The sequence below is a fragment of the Myotis daubentonii genome, chromosome 2 (genome assembly GCF_963259705.1).
Source record: "Myotis daubentonii chromosome 2, mMyoDau2.1, whole genome shotgun sequence".
NCBI classification, from domain to species: Eukaryota; Metazoa; Chordata; class Mammalia; order Chiroptera; family Vespertilionidae; genus Myotis; species Myotis daubentonii.
Window position 1 is genome coordinate 55,204,720 of NC_081841.1, and position 16,225 is coordinate 55,220,944.

A 16,225-nucleotide genomic window follows, 5' to 3' on the forward strand; every position below is an offset into this window, starting at 1 on the left:
CATGGGGAACCAGGGTGGGTGGCAGCGAGGTGTGACTGGGGCTGGTGAGGAAACAGAACGCTGACCTCTTGGTCACTCCCCCAGCCCGCAGGCTCAGATTGGTTGCCCGGCCAACGGGGAACCAGGGTTGGATGGAGGCAGCAGGGTGGGACTGGGGCTGGTGAGTGGGCAAAAGATGGCGTTGATCGCAGGCTAGGCCTAGGGACCCTACCCAGGCATGATTTCATGCGCTGAGTCTCTAGTCTATATAATAAAAATCTAAGTGACCGTTATGGTGGAACAACCAGAATGACCGGTCGCTATGATGCACACTGACTACCAGGGGGCAAACACTTAACGCAGAAGCTGCCCCCTGGTGGTCAGTGCACTCCCACAGGGGGAGTGTTGCTCAGCCAGAAGCCAGGCTCACTGCTGGGGAGCGCAGCGGCGATGGCTGGAGTCTCTCGAGCCTCTCCTTCCTCCACGGTAGTGATAAGGAGCAGTGAGCAGGTGGGCAGTAAGGAACAGGGGTCTTGGACTGCAAGAGGAATGTCCAATTGCCCGCAGGGAGTGGGCCTAAGCCAGCAGTCAGACATCCCCCAAGGGGTCCTGGACTGCAAGAGGGTGCAGGCCGGGCTGAGGGACCCCCCTCACCCTCAGTGTATAAACTTCATGCACTGGGCCTCTAGTATAATCATATTAACCAATGTCACCCCTATAAATTTAATTTATAAAATTATTATATTATAAAAAATTCCAGGGATTTAAAAAAAAAAAGAAAAATTGCTTACTTGTTTATAATACAAATCATGTTAGATAATATAAGGTACTTCTTCTATGAAACAATATATGTATCTTGGTACTGTTTACAATGTTCTCATAGTAAAAATAAACCAATAGCCAAACTATTTAAGGTATAAGACAACAATAAAACACATGCCAGTTACCAGTTTAACTTGTGTTTAATAATTTAAAAATATTATTCTTAAAACATATATTTTAAAATAATAAAATATTATAATTAATTAAAAATGAAATTCAAGACCATTTGTCTTAAGGGCATGGTATAAATTTCTCTTATCAATACTGGATACAAATATATATCACAAATAACACAAAACTCTTATAAAGAAAATTAAAACCTATATTCCTCACAAAGTTTTAGCATATTAATAGTTGTAATCCCAAGGGACTTGACCCATGTGCACAATAGATTTACCACAAAATATCTAATATCGAGAAACACATATTGAATTTTAGTCATTATGACTTAAAAAATATAGACAGTTCCATTAAAATTTTATATTCTCCCTTATGAAATAAAAATAGTTCTCCAATTAACAGTACCAAGTAGTTCCTTCTAATGTCCCAGGGATCATTTCCCCAAGGCCAGTCACACTTTTAAATCTTATACTAAAGATATATCAACATTTAGTATCAGGGCAAAGCAGATCAGTCTGCCTAAGGCATTTGCTTAATTCTGAAGATTTGAGATAATCTATAGATCAAAGAACAATTCTTACAAAATATTACCTATCTTTTAAAAATGATTAATCTTCTAATTAAGGAAGAATTATGGGGTTTTATTTGGTAAGATATATCCATAAACCAGTATTTCTTTCTGTTTTTTTTTAAATAGTTTTATCTGTGCAACTGTGTATAATAAGAACAATTTAAGAAAAATAAACATGAAAACTTGTTTAATTGTGGGAAAATGATCAAATTTATGCTTTATTAAAATAAAAAAATATTATGAGGTTCTTATCTCTCTAGAAAGCATTAGCCTGCTGAAGAAAAGTGTATCAGAAAAACAATAGTTGTGATTTAAGAAATGCTTTGGATTATAAACATATACTAGTAGAATATTTTCAATTAAGATATTGGAGTTATTTGCTCTCCAATTTTCACTAGCTTATATTTATGGTTGTTAGAGTGATGTTTCAATTAGAGAAAATTAGAGATGATCTTAACTTCACATTGTATTCCAAATACTGATGATGTAATTGGATTGACCCATAATCACTCTTATGAGAAAACATATCCTTGCAATAAAGCTAGCTGGAATAAGAGGTAAAGTCTATTTTCTCAGGAAATGTTGAAGTTGACCTGTTAAATGGGAAGAAAAAAAATTATTTGGCCTCATTAGGACATAGCCAACTAAATTAGGACTTAAGTAAATATCATTAAATTATTAAAATTCTATGCAACGTGTAAATTTGTACATTATCTGGAGCTATGCAGTATTCATACAACTCAACCACAGTCTGCAAAGTTTTTTTTAAAAAAACACATCAGTATAATCTGTGGTAGTTATTGTAATATCATTGCTGATGAATCCCCTTTTTTATATGGATATATGTAAAGTAATCAGTAGGTTTTTTTAGGATATAGAAAGACTGAGAAGGATATTTGGAGGTATAATTTGTGACACTATAAATCTCTAGTTTTACCAAATTTTTTAAAATTAAATGTACTCAGACAAGGTAGAAAATGTGCAATACAAGTTATCAGGAAACTGACAATTTTCTTGGATGGCCTTATTATATTTCACATTGAAGACTATGGGTGGCACTATAGACCTTGATCACTTCAGGAAGGACCAAGCAGTCATGCCTTTATGCCACATCTGTATCAGAACCCTGAGAAGCAGTGGCGGTTGGAGCATTTTAGGGATACACTAAAAATCGTTAGCCTGAAATATGTTCTCGATAACTTCATCAACCATCATATTCTTTTTTTTCCCTCAAGATAAATGATGGATTATTTTTAGAGCCATAACAAGATTAGAATTGTTGTAAAGTGTTTGTAGGCATGATAATGCATACAACTCATTTTATAAGTTTTGCTAAATATACCAGGAATAAGAATATTGTTGCTATTACTGATGATGAGAATGGTACTGAAGCAGGTTTTGCAATTGCAGTGAGAGGGTAATGGTCATAATCACTAAAACATCAGTTACCCTAGAGTCGGAGACTTCTAAAGACATGATAACTTGGGATCACCAGGGTGTCCTTTTGCTATTGAGGACATTGGTTTGAGAACTTCCAGCTAGTAAACAAAATAAATAGGTGAGATACTACCAAAGAGCATATTTTTAAGAGTAGGATTGAAATATGGGTCACTTGTTTCAATATGGATCTACAGGCTATGAGTTGCTAATTTTTTACTTTCATAGGGTAAATCTATTTCAAAAATAATTTTGACTATAAAAGTTTCTGAATTAAATTTGAAAATGTATTATAAAATAATTCATTGATCCAATATTTACCTAACCCCCACATTTGAAAAAATGAAACATCATTCACCTCAGCTACAGTGTAGCATTATGAATAATTATTTTTTCCATATAGGTTTCTGTGATTGCTAATGTTTGATATGCTATTGCTAAGTAAGACTTGTACAGAAAATATTTGTATAATTCTACTTTTATTTAAAATTAATTTAAATAAGGTCTAGTGTTTGAGTTTATAGTAGTTGAATTAGTGCTTTTTGACTGGATTTTTACTGGGTGTACAATAAAAACTGACTGGCCTCCACTTCTGACCATGCAGCTGAGATAACTGAGTCTGTTGAGAGTTCAGCAAACTACTGCATAATAATGCTGACTTGGTATCCATTTTGTGTAGCCAAGTGGCCTGCAGGCAGGGATGAGGGGGACTTGCACTTAGAATTAACCCCTCCCTTGAGAACATGCACTAGATAACAGCCTGTAAATGTTAAGTTTCTGACATGACTTCCTCAACTGCCCTTGTGCAAAACTGTCTCCCTTGCTTCCTAGGGTCTTCCCCTACCCTTTATATAAACCCTGGGGAGCATATAAAAACTGCTCTTTTTGCTTAGAATTGACCAATCTAGCTTTAGCCAGGGAACTCCAAATTACCTCACTCTGGGACCTTAATAAAGGCATGTGCCCCAGCTATTGTCCCATACCCTGCCTTGATTTCCCCGTTTAGCCCCTTGAGGTGTTCCATGTAGCTCCTCCAGGACCTGTGCATAATACGTTCTATCTCAGTTTCTCTTGTGGTCTTTTGTTGAACCATGGTTTACCATCCTACACTCTTGGGCTCTAACTAATACATGTTAATCTAACAGTCACAACACAGTGGGAAGCAGAACTATTTTGATGGGTGGAAATTGAGATGAGTATTAGAAGGAAGACTTCTCTTTTTTTGGTCATATTTGTTCAAAGTTGTTCTTTTTAAAGCCCAACTCAAATGATATGACCATATGCATAATAAGAAATGGGCAACTTATGGTCAAATTATGGTTCAAGAGACAATATCAAAAATCCCATAAATTTTCAGGTTAATGAAGACAAAAGAAACACAAAAATCATTATATATGTTTACTTGTTTGCTTCTCTTTACTTACTGTTTCTCTCATATGTACATATATGTGTGTGCATGTTTATGTATATATGTATGTATATAGTGGATGATGGTATTAAGTATAACCCATTCAATAACAACTTTTAACTCATATAATCAAGCATTAGAAAAGTCAAACCATCCCATAATTTATCTTTTTGCACCCTGGATTTATCTTTAATATATTAGTTTAAAATAAAATAATATAATAAAAGTAGTAGATGATTCTATTTTGATTATTTTCTAACTCTTTCTACTTAATTCTGAAAAATAGCATGGCTCTGATGAAGAATATGCTCTGTAAACTATGACCCCTGTTGAGAGAAAAACTCATGTAGGTGATAAGCAATTAGTAGTACTCATGTAAAGTATTTCTTTTTCAGTGATTTTTATCTTATTGTAAACATTCTCTCTGCTTCAAAGAACTAGAATGGTAAGGCAACTGAAAACAGAGATATATGTATGGACTTTATTGATATTTTTGAAATTATATCTACATATCTTTTGGTGCATATACTTTGATTCTTAGAAACTAGTTTAAGACATGATTTGTGAAAATCACACCAGAGTCGCTGAATTTATTCTTCTCGGTTTTACAAACAACCCTGAGAAGCAAATTTCTCTCTTTGTTTTGTTCCTGGTCATCTACACAGTCACTTTTTGGGGAAATTTCCTTATTGTCACAGTTACCAGTGTGGATCCTGCTCTTCAAACACCCATGTACTTTTTTCTTCGAAACCTATCACTTCTTGAAGTCTGTTTCACCTTGGTCATGATGCCGAAGATGCTGGTAGACCTGGTGTCCTCAAGGAAAATCATCTCTTTTGTAGGCTGTGGTGCCCAGATGTACTTCTTCTTCTTCTTTGGTAGCTCTGAATGTTTCCTGCTTTCTATGATGGCTTATGACCGCTTTGTGGCCATCTGTAACCCTCTTCGTTATTCAGTCGTAATGAATAGGTCTTTATGCTTGTGGATGGCTGTAGGCTGTTGGATGTCTGGTGTTCCTGTCTCTATGCTACAGACAGCTTGGATGATGGCCCTTCCTTTCTGTGGGCCAAACACGATAGACCACTTTTTTTGTGATGGTCCCTCAGTGTTGAAACTAGTCACTCAGGATACAACCATATATGAAATGCAAGCACTTGCTTCCACACTACTATTTATTATGCTTCCATTTTCCCTCATTTTGGTCTCCTACATCCGTATTATCTCAACCATCGTAAGGATGCCCTCAGCGACTGGTCGCCAGAAGGCATTCTCCACTTGTTTATCACATGTTATTGTGGTATCCCTTTTCTATGGAACAGCCAGCTTGACCTACCTACGGCCCAAATCCAACCAATCCCCGGAGAGCAAGAAATTAGTGTCATTGTCCTACACTGTCATCACTCCTATGTTAAACCCCATCATCTACAGCCTAAGGAACAATGAAGTGAAGAGGGCAGTTAAGAGGACATTCACTAGAAAAGTCTTGCGAAATTTAAATATGTTTTGAGTTATCTTTTGGTGTAGTGCTGTTTCTAAACAAAGTAAGGGCAGCAGAACCCATAAACAAAAGCTTAAAAGGAGGGGAATATTTGCTGTTATTTTGTCAGTGCCACTATGATGGGTGGATCACCGTGCCCAGTCAGAGTCCCAGAAAGAAATAGACGGTAGTCTCAAATTGGGATAATTGAGATAATCTTTATGAGGGGACAATGTATAAATTGGGGGACAGGTTTAGATAATTGTCACACAATTAATATGATGGAAATTCCATTTCTTGATCTCAAGGGGCAAGGTGAAGGAGTTGTAAGTGGAACCTGGATAATGTTAAAATTATAAGAAAAAGCCATCTACCAGGGGCTCTGTTCATTAGTAAAGGAAGACAATCATGCCAGCTTTATTCTACTTTCTCTTAAATCTATTGCTAGTGCCTGCTCTTGATCAAACCAAATCTGATACAAAAGGCAAGAATGTCTGTGAATGAATTATAAAAAGGCCAGCCTTCTGGGGCACAGATCAGGATGGAAAACGTTATGAAGGGTACATGAAAGGTAAATGAAAATAACCACCACAAATCACTATATATTTTTCAGCTAATATGGTGCAAAGGCCAAATATGTAATGTGTTGTAAGTGACTTTTAAAAGATATATTGAAAGGTGAAGCTTTGCATTTGGCAGGAATTCATGGTGCAAATTCTTTATCTGGTTGTTTGTTTAAATGAGGTTATTAACAAAATTGCCTTAGTATTAATGTTTGGTGACATGATTCTAGGCCTCTTTGATCATTGGCTAAATCAGCTATTAGTTTATATTCATCAGCTCTTACTTAGAATTTAAACAACAAACATTTTCTTGACACTATAGGAAAAGCAATAGAGTAATGATAGTAACCAACATGTTTTATGGAGGTACTGTCTTTAAAAAATACCTTTGTAATGACTCAAGAGATAGATCTTATTATACATTTATTTTTCATAAAAGACAAATTATGATCAGAATGTTTAAGTAACTTGACAAGGCAAAGAGTTGAGAGGTGACCACAAGGCCCTAATGAATTTGGCCCTAATGAATTTGAAATACAATATTTTAACCTCTTAAAAATATCTAGTCATATTTTCGTTATGGTAAAGCACCACTTATATGGGAATTTGGTTTTTAAGGCCTTAAAGGACCTTAAAACAACAGAAAAGACAAAATGACATTGAATCAAGTTTAATTTTGGAAAATCTTATTTTTAGTAGCATAAGGATATAATGGCTTGAATATGCAACTTACATATAACTAGATGTCCAGTGCATGAATTTGTGCATGGATAGTGTCCGGCAGGCCCGCTCTGATGAGGGCCCATCGGGGGTAGGGCCGGCTGATGGGAGGAGCTGTGGGAGGGCTCCAGGGTATGTCCAGCCCATCTTGCTCAGTCCTAATCACCTGGACTCCAGCAGCAAACTAACCTACTGGTCAGAGCGTCTGCCCCCTAGTGGTCAGTGCACATCATAGCGACTGGTTGACTGTCTGCCCCCTGGTGGTCAATGCACATCATAGTGAGCGGTTGAGCAGTCTTAGCATATCATTAGCATATTATACTTTGGTTGGTTGAATGGATGACCAGACAACTGTACACAGCATATTAGGTTTTTATTATATAGGACTAGAAGCCTAATGCACAAAAATTCATGCAAGAGTAGACCTTCCTTCTGTCGGTTGCCGGCACTGGCTTCCCTCCATCACCCAGGACCTGTGCTGCCAGCACTGGCTTCCCTCTGGCACCCAGAACCCAGGCTGCTTCCATCCTCCAGCCACTGTCAGGCACCTGGTACTTGGGCTGGCTTCCCTCTGGCCCCAGCTTCATCAGGAAGGACGTCTAGAATGATGTCCAGAAGATGTCCAGTCTAATTAGCATATTACCCTTTTGTTATTATAGATGACTAGAGACCCAGTGCATGAAAATTCATGCACTGGAGGGGGGTCCCTCAGCCTGGCCTGCCCCCTCTCACAGCCTGGGAGCCCTTAGGGGCAGGAAGCGACCCAGTGATCAGGGGAAAGCAATGCCCCCTTACACCTCTGCTACTGCCACTGCCGGCAGCGAAAGCCTTGGCTGGCCCTGGTTACCTAAGCCTCGGGAAGCCCTGGGAAGCTGGGCAGCTGGCATCTGAGGCTTGCCTGTGCCTCAGGTCTGCCCTGAGCAGCTGGGCAGCTGCCATCCTAGGCTTGTCTGCACCTCAGGAAAGGCCTGGGTTGCTAAGGGGCTGAGAGGCCTGGGGAATTTCAGAGGCAGGCATGTGGAGCAGCTGGACCCACCTGGGGTTGGATCCAGCCTTGCCATGCGCCTGCCACCCCAGTGGGGCTGAGAGGACTGAGCACCACCATCTTGTGGCTGTGGGCACCATCATCTTTGAGGGTGTGACAGTCAATTAGCATATTCCCTCCTTATTGGCTGTGGTGTCTCCATCTTTGTGATGGCATGAGGGCCAATTAGAATATTCCCTCTTTATTAGATAGGATATCTGTTATAAGTTTTCATTAGCCAATGTTTATCTTAATTGTACAGATTTTATTTAAAGCATAACCACCCTCCAACACTGTTTGTCAATTTTCAGGAAAATTTTAAAAGAATCACAACTTGTGATGACTACTTTAATTTAATTATGATTTCTTAAGGTTTATATCCATTGATTGGAATTTGGGATTAAAGTATGTGTTTCTGTAAATATTTTTATAATGGCTATTTATTAATTAATGTTTTAAAATTAAATTTATTGGGGTGACATTGGTTAATAAGATCATTTAGGTTTCACATGTACATTTCCATGATACAAGATCTGTATATTGTATTGTGTGCCCTCCACCCAAAGTCAAATCATCATCTGTCACCATATATTTGTCCCTATTCCCACTTCTTTCTACTTCCAGGCAGATTAAAGTTATAGCACCTGTCTCTCTGGTACTTCAGTTAGTCTATGAAATATCACTTCACATTATATCTAATAGAATGACTATCATTGGTCTCTGAATTCTGAACCCCAGATAGTGCAATAAAGCTGTTTTTTTAAAATTAGGTCTTAACAAAGTAACACAGCTTCTTAAATACAGTACAACTTATTTCTTAAGAGAGCTTTTATTTGAAATGCTCTAGTTAGGTAAGCTGAATAATAAATAAGATATAAAAATATGACCTCTATTTTGTTGACTAGTCACTAAATTACAGGCACTGGTAGGTGTTTTATATATGTAATTCTGAGAACTACAGTATAATATATAATTATTATTAGCTTTATGCATAGGAGCAAAATACTTAGTTTTCATTACTTCAATTGAGGAGTAATTAATTATGTAATGATTAGTAAAGGATTTCTAGTAGTATTGATTAGAAGCAATGATTAATAATAGAGAAAAATAATACATGAAAATAGATCAAGATAAATGGAGAAATGAACAAAATTAATATTCTTCCTAATATATGGTTAAGTTGGAATCTTAAAGAAAACAATTAAAAAGTTTATCCTAGAAATGTTAGGTATAAGTACCTATAATTGAATATGGAAGTGTTAAATAATAATGTCAAAGGAATATGGATAGGAGAGAACCAAGATGGCAGTGTAGGTAAATGCCTGTACTCACTGCCTCCCACAGCCACATCAAAATTACACATAAAATGCAGAACAACCTTCATATAGAACCACCTGAAAGCTGAATGAATGGAAGTCCTACAACTAGAGAAGTAAAGAAGAAAGCACATTGAGACTAGTAGGAGGGGTGGGAAGCTGGACCAGTACCCATGTGTGCCACTTTTTTAATCAGAGGGAGATCTTCTCTGCAGAGCCCCCCTGTGAGGAGCAAGGGGACCCAGTCCAACATCAGACCCCCAGCCCACGGTCCCAGAGCTTGGAAAAGAAGATCCTGCAACTATGAGCTATAAAAAACAGTGGGAATTGAGGCTTGTTGACATGTAGGCTGCTGGAGACCCAGCTGTTCCTTTTAAAAGACAGGTGTAAGACTGAACTTACAAGTTCCTGCTTCCCCTGGGCTCTAGCACCAGGGTGAGATTCTGGGGGACACAGACACACATGAGGAGGAACTGGATTGTCTGGCATTGGGGCAGGAACTTGGGGGCAGCTTCCTCCCAAAAAGAAGTGCTTGTAGGGGTCATTGTTCTTATGCCAAGACCTCCCAGGTTGCAGGGCTGATGGGCAGTCAATGTGCAGTGGCTTTTGCATATGATGGCTTGTCCTTGCTCAGGATTCAGACTTTGCTAAAATCTCTCAAACAAGCTGCAGCTGGGTCAGAGAGCCCCAAACCTATCAATAAAAGGCCAAGTCCCAGCAACAGCATCAGCCTGCCTTGCTTCACAGCTGGGCCTTGTCTGGGCACTTCCAAACCTGATACAAATAGGAGGAATCTACAGATCTCTCTGTATCTCCTGCTGGGTGACCCCAGGCAGTGGCTAACTTTGTACCTTGCTGGAGATCGAAGAGCCAGTGCACCCGGTGGTCAGCTTCAGACTGTGAGTGCCGCATCCATTTGTGGCTAGGGTTCAGGATCTGAAGAAGGGACTATGCACAAATGAATATACTAGACAAGAAATATGAATTTAGAAGGCATAGAGGGCCAGGTGGAAAACTTCCCTCTAGTGGAGAAGCAGTCTCAAAACTCAGTCTGGTCTGCTTTTAATTCACTTGAATACAACATTTGCCCTTTAGAAATGCAATAAGGCATATCAAAGGTAAAGTTTGGTAACAGTAAAAGGATTATCAGGTTAAGAAATTGCCTTGAGCCATTTGGCCAACAGCAGGGCAATATGCTGATTTTCAGCCTTGCTGAATATCGCATTAATATGCTAACTACTATTGGTCTTAGCCTCTGATATTTTCCTTTTTTATTTTCTTAATAAATTTAGAAAGGTGTATGCCATTTGCAGGGCTTGAGTCCTTTTAAGACTTTTCATTCTGCATTTTCAGACTTGATTTAAACATATAAGAATAAAAATGAGACAGATAATAGTGGTTATGCTAAAAAGCAAATGTAGAGAGATTCAATGAAAAAGATTGAGTTCTTTCATGTCCTTTTTAAAAATTGTTGTCAGGCATTTAAGGAATTCGTCTGTAGTAGACTTCTTTCTGGGCCATCAGTTCTTTATGGGTCCCCTTCCCAGTCACTGTCACATGACGGCAATGATATTCGAGTTCTGGATGGTGGACAAACGGTGGGCAATGACAATGCAGGTCCGACCTTCTTTGGCTTTGTCCAGGGCAGCGTGCACCATCTTCCAGGTCATTTCTAGACTGTTTCTCCTCTGTCTTGTTCTCCCATTCCTTATCTTCAGCGTGTTGTTTGGGGCTACTGCTATCTGTGGCAGGAGTAGTCGATTGTCTGTAGCCACAGGTACAGGGTGAGGCCTTGCAGGAATCCACACAGGCTTGGAGGAGTTTTCTGAAAATACACAAGCATATCCTCGACCAAAGGTTAATAAAGGGACCCTTCCATAATCCAGACTTGGGATCTTTCCATTTAACCAGACCATTTTCCTTTGGCTTATTATGACACCAGTGTAATTGCATGGGTGTCTTGTCATCACCATTACAAGCGAAAAACTTTAAATTAATTAAGGCTTGATGTAGTTTACTTAGAGGAGATTTCTCCACTATTCCCACTTTTTGTTTTTCAAGTTGGGTTTTTAGCCACTGATGTTGGTGTTCTATAATTGCCATATAATTGAATTGTATGTATTCCCTCAATGTGCTGAATTTTCCACTTTTTACAAAATTGCTGGAAATAACACCTGTTTAAATAGTATAAATAGACTTTGGTTACTGAGTCATTTTAACTGAGTAGTTGCAATCCTGTTTACCAGGCCAGCAGCATAGGCAGATCAGAAATAATATTAAGAGGCTTTTGGAAATTCTGCAATGCAGCCTTGATGGCTTCTATTTCAGTTCTTTGCACAGAAGTGTGACTAGTTTGTATGACTTGATCTGAATTCATTGCATGATAAGTGGCTTTACCATTAGATGAATTATCAGTAAAAACAGTTTATCCTCCAGGAATAGGTCCCTGCCTAGTATTTTTTGGTATAATAATGGGGGTGCAATATAAAAACTACAGCAATTTGTTTTTAGTAGGTGACAACTAAGTATCCCTGCATATTCACTTATTTCAATTTGCCAATTTAAACCAGTCTGAAATAAGGTTTATTTTCTAACTTCATTTATCCTTGGGTGTGGATAATAAATTGTGCTGCTATGAACACAGGGGTGCATATATCCTTTCTGATTGGTGTTTCTGATTTCTTGGGATATATTCACAGAAGGGGGATTACTGGTCAAATAAGAGTTCCATATTTAACTTTTTGAGGAATCTCCATACTGTTCTCCACAGTGATTGCACCAGTCTGCATTACCACCAGCAGTGCAAGAGGGTTTCTTTTTTACACGTCCTCACCAGGACTTGTCGTTTGTTGATTTGTTGATGATAGCCATTCTGACAGGTGTGAGATGGTACCTCATTGTAGTTTTGATTTGCATCTCTCAGATGATTAGTGACTTTGGGCATGTTTTCATATGTCTCTTGGCCTTCTGACTGTCCTCTTTCAAAAAGTGTCAATTTAGATCCTTTGCCCATTTTTTGATTGGATTGTTTATCTTCCTTTTGTTAAGTTGTATAAATTCCTGTAAATTTTGGAGATTAACCCCTTATCTGAAATAGCATTGGCAAATATGTTCTCCCATGCAGTGGGCTTTCTTGTTATTTGTTGATGGTTTCTTTTACTGAGCATAAGCTTTTTATTTTGATGTAGTCCCATTTGTTTATTTTCTTCTTAGTTTCCATTGCCCTAGAGCTATATTGGTAAAGATATTGTTACTATAAATGTCTGATATTTTGCTGCCTATGAAGTCTTCTAAGATTTTTATGGTTTCCCATCTTATATTTAAGTCCTTTAGCCATTTTGAGTTTGTTTTTGTGTATTGTGTAAGTTGGTGATCTAGTTGCATTTTTTTTTGCATGTAACTGACCAAATTTCTCAGCACCATTTATTGAAGAGACTGTCTTGACTTCCTTGTATGCTCTTGCCTCCTTTATCAACTATTAAGTGAGCATAATGGCTTGGGTCGATTTCTGGGTTCTCTGTTCTGTTCCCCTGGTCTATGTCTGTTCTTGTGCCAGTACCCAGCAGTTTTGAGAACTATGGCTTTGTAATATAGCTTGATACATGGTATTATGATCCCTCCTACTTTGTTCTTCTTTCTCAGGATTTCTGTGGCTATTCAGGGTCTTTTTTTTATTCCAGATGAATTTTTGGAATTGTTCTAGGTCTTTTAAATATTCCATTGGTATTTTAATGGGGATTGCATTGAATCTGTAGATAGCTTTGAGTAGTATGAGCATTTTAATAATGTTAATTCTTCCAGTCCATGAACATGGTATGTCTTTCCATTTGTTTATGTCTTCCTCTATCTCTTTTTTCAATGTCCTGTAGTTTTCTGAGAATAGGTCTTTTACCTCCTTAGTTAAGTTTATTCTTAGGTATCTTAATTTTTTTGGTGCAATGGTAAGTTTATGTTATTTTAAAAGGTAGAAAGCCCTCAGCTAAAATCTGATTTACATTAGTCTTTTATAAAGACTATTAAAAAGAGAAAATGATAGGTTTAACAAAGAAGAATGAGTTACCATATGGTGTAATATAATTTAATGTAAACTAAATACATTTTAAAAATTACAAATAGAGGACATCAATATTAAAATATAGTCTTTCTGTTTTTTTGTTTGCATTTCTTCATGACTTTATCAATGTAGTACACTATTCTTTTGAAAAGTCTGGATTAAGAGAAAACAAATTCAAAGATCTTAATTGAGTTCATGTTATTTTGAGTAAAAATTAATGAATTAATTATTATAGGCTATTACTGATGATTAGCAAAATATTTGGTGTGGGTAGCAACAGACCTCAAAATAATAGGTGTCTCATAGAGCCTTTCCCCCTATAATTCTCATTCTTTAATATTTTTAATTAGTTAATGCTTTTGAGACAAGTGGCACTGCGTATAAAAAGGATTCCACTTCTTGTAATCTTAAGAACTACAAAACAAGCAATTAGGCTTCTTATTGAAGGACAGAAACTTCTCAAAATAAAGAACAAGTCTGAAATCTCTTTTTATATTTCATTTTTATACTTTTAAAAAGATAAATATATTCATTTGTGCATAATCCTAAAAAATATGTTCTAAGTGAAATATTACATAAGTTGGTGAGCAATGACTGTTTTAAAAACCATGAGAGAAAAATGAAACTAGATAAGTTTTTTTGTTATGTTAAAAATCTTTGAGTTTACATATTCTCAGTGTGTGTTGCTGGAGCCAATGTATATTTAGAAGAGAATGTAAGAGAAAAGTATGGGTTAAAGCAAAAAAACCCAAAATGATGGCATGGAGACCTTCAGAAATTGCTTCTATTCTGGGACTCACATTAAATCAAGAGAGGTAGGAATGAAATTGCTACTAAACACATTAAGGTTTAGAAAAAAATGTGGTTTTGTTTTAATCATAAGAACTTTTTCATGAAACTCTAAAAATTGATTTCTATTAAATTCACTGAAATAGTATGGCATGAAGTGAAGACTAATGTTTTCCAAAGCTATTTTGATAGTTATACTGAAAGAATCAACTGTGCTATCTTAATAGGAAATCTTTAAACCTTTCATTTTGTAGGAACCAAGCTTTGAATAGATATCCTTTATAGTATTCAACAGAATCAGAGAAATGCGCTTTATTAAATAAATATATTTTCTCTAGATAATTATAACAGCATATGAATTTATAACAGCATGGTCATTGAATATTGTGAATTATGGATAACTCTTGAACTTTGGAAATTATTGTTTCATATTTGTGAATCAGTCACATTGAATTACATAGAAATTTAACTTTCATATCACAAAGGAATCTCTTACCTCTTACCTATAAACTTCAAAAGCAGTTACAGAAACCCTGAAACTATAAGGGGGCTTAGAAACCGTGACTATTTTACTTTATCTAGCTAGAACTTACTATAGTATTTGGAAGAAAAATAATGTTGCCTAATAGTTTGTAACATTTATTTATTTAGAATCCTGTAATTTAAATTTAGGCTAGACAGTACCCAAATATGAACTTACTTCTGACTTTACACTCTGGCACTCTATATAACACATATTTTTGACTGATGTTTTCCTATGATCTTCACTTTTAAAAATAGAATAACCTTGGATTTCAAAAACATCTCACTAGTGAGTATGACTTTTACTTCTATGGCTAGACTATTCACATTAAAAAAAAATGATTCATTGAAGAAAATGGTAAAGGAAAGAAAAGAGAAGTAAAAGGGAGAAGGAAAAAAATTAGTGGTAATTATTTATAATGTATGGAGGGTACTTTTCTTCAACTCTTCTAGGTTCTTCTGGCTGGTCTAATAATTAAATTGATATGAGACAGATTAATAGGAGGAAACCCAAATTTAATTTTGTATGTACAGGGCTCCATAGGAATGAGGCACATAAGCAGTCTGGTAACTGATGCTTATATGCTGTCCTGTTCTAAGAAGAACTGGATAGGGTTTTGGGACTTCAAAGGAAAGAAAGACAATTCATAGAAAGATGGGAAGATAAAATGTTTAGTAAACAAATGTTTTCTATGTTATGCAGAGACAAAGGGACACAGAGAGGAGTGGAGCAAACAGGTCTTGCTAAATTCCCCTAGTCCACCACACCTAGCTCATATTCTTTGCAGTTATTTTCTGGTAATAGCTTTCTTCCTAGCATAGGTCCTTTAGATAGTTAAGGGGGAGGTAAAAAGTAAAAGTTCCCAAGTCTTCTGTTCTTAAAAATAATCAGCCTAAAGTAGTCATCATGCCAAAGAGACATAGTTTAGGGCAGTGAATTTTGCTCCCCTGCAATAATCATTGGAAATACTCGTACATTGTTATGACAGCCAGACTGGAATATATAAAATGCAATAAGGTTAAAATACAATTTAATATGACACAATATTTGTCTTAAAAAAGTATTGTCATCCTTTAGAAAAATTTAGTGAAAGACTTTTGAGGTGATGAATGTAAGGGCATAGGCTGGTCTGCAAGAAGACAGAAAAACAAGAAAAAATAAAAATTCCCATAATTTTGAATTGTCATGTGCCGAACCAGGAAGAGAATGAATATTGAAAATAGAGAAGAAGCTATGAAAGGTAACAGAGGAAGTAATGGACTAATATAACTACCAGCCATGTCTAACTAACATTTATATTTTTAAAATAGCTAGTTTTCTAGAACCCTCCTCTGTCCCTGCAGATATTAAGCGTGCTACTTAAACAAAACAAATACCATACATGAGGATACGCGTTATTATCTGTTTGGGTGTATATCAGAG

The 16,225-nt window shown here is 36.7% G+C and overlaps 1 protein-coding gene across 1 annotated transcript; it reads left to right on the plus strand.

Moving 5' to 3' along the window:
• Nucleotides 1-4,893: 4,893 nt before the first annotated feature.
• Nucleotides 4,894-5,844, plus strand: LOC132226123 (olfactory receptor 10A7). Its single transcript, XM_059680985.1, has one exon. The coding sequence runs from the start codon at nucleotides 4,894-4,896 to the stop codon at nucleotides 5,842-5,844; it is 951 nt and encodes a 316-aa protein (XP_059536968.1).
• The last annotated feature ends 10,381 nt before the right edge of the window (nucleotides 5,845-16,225 follow it).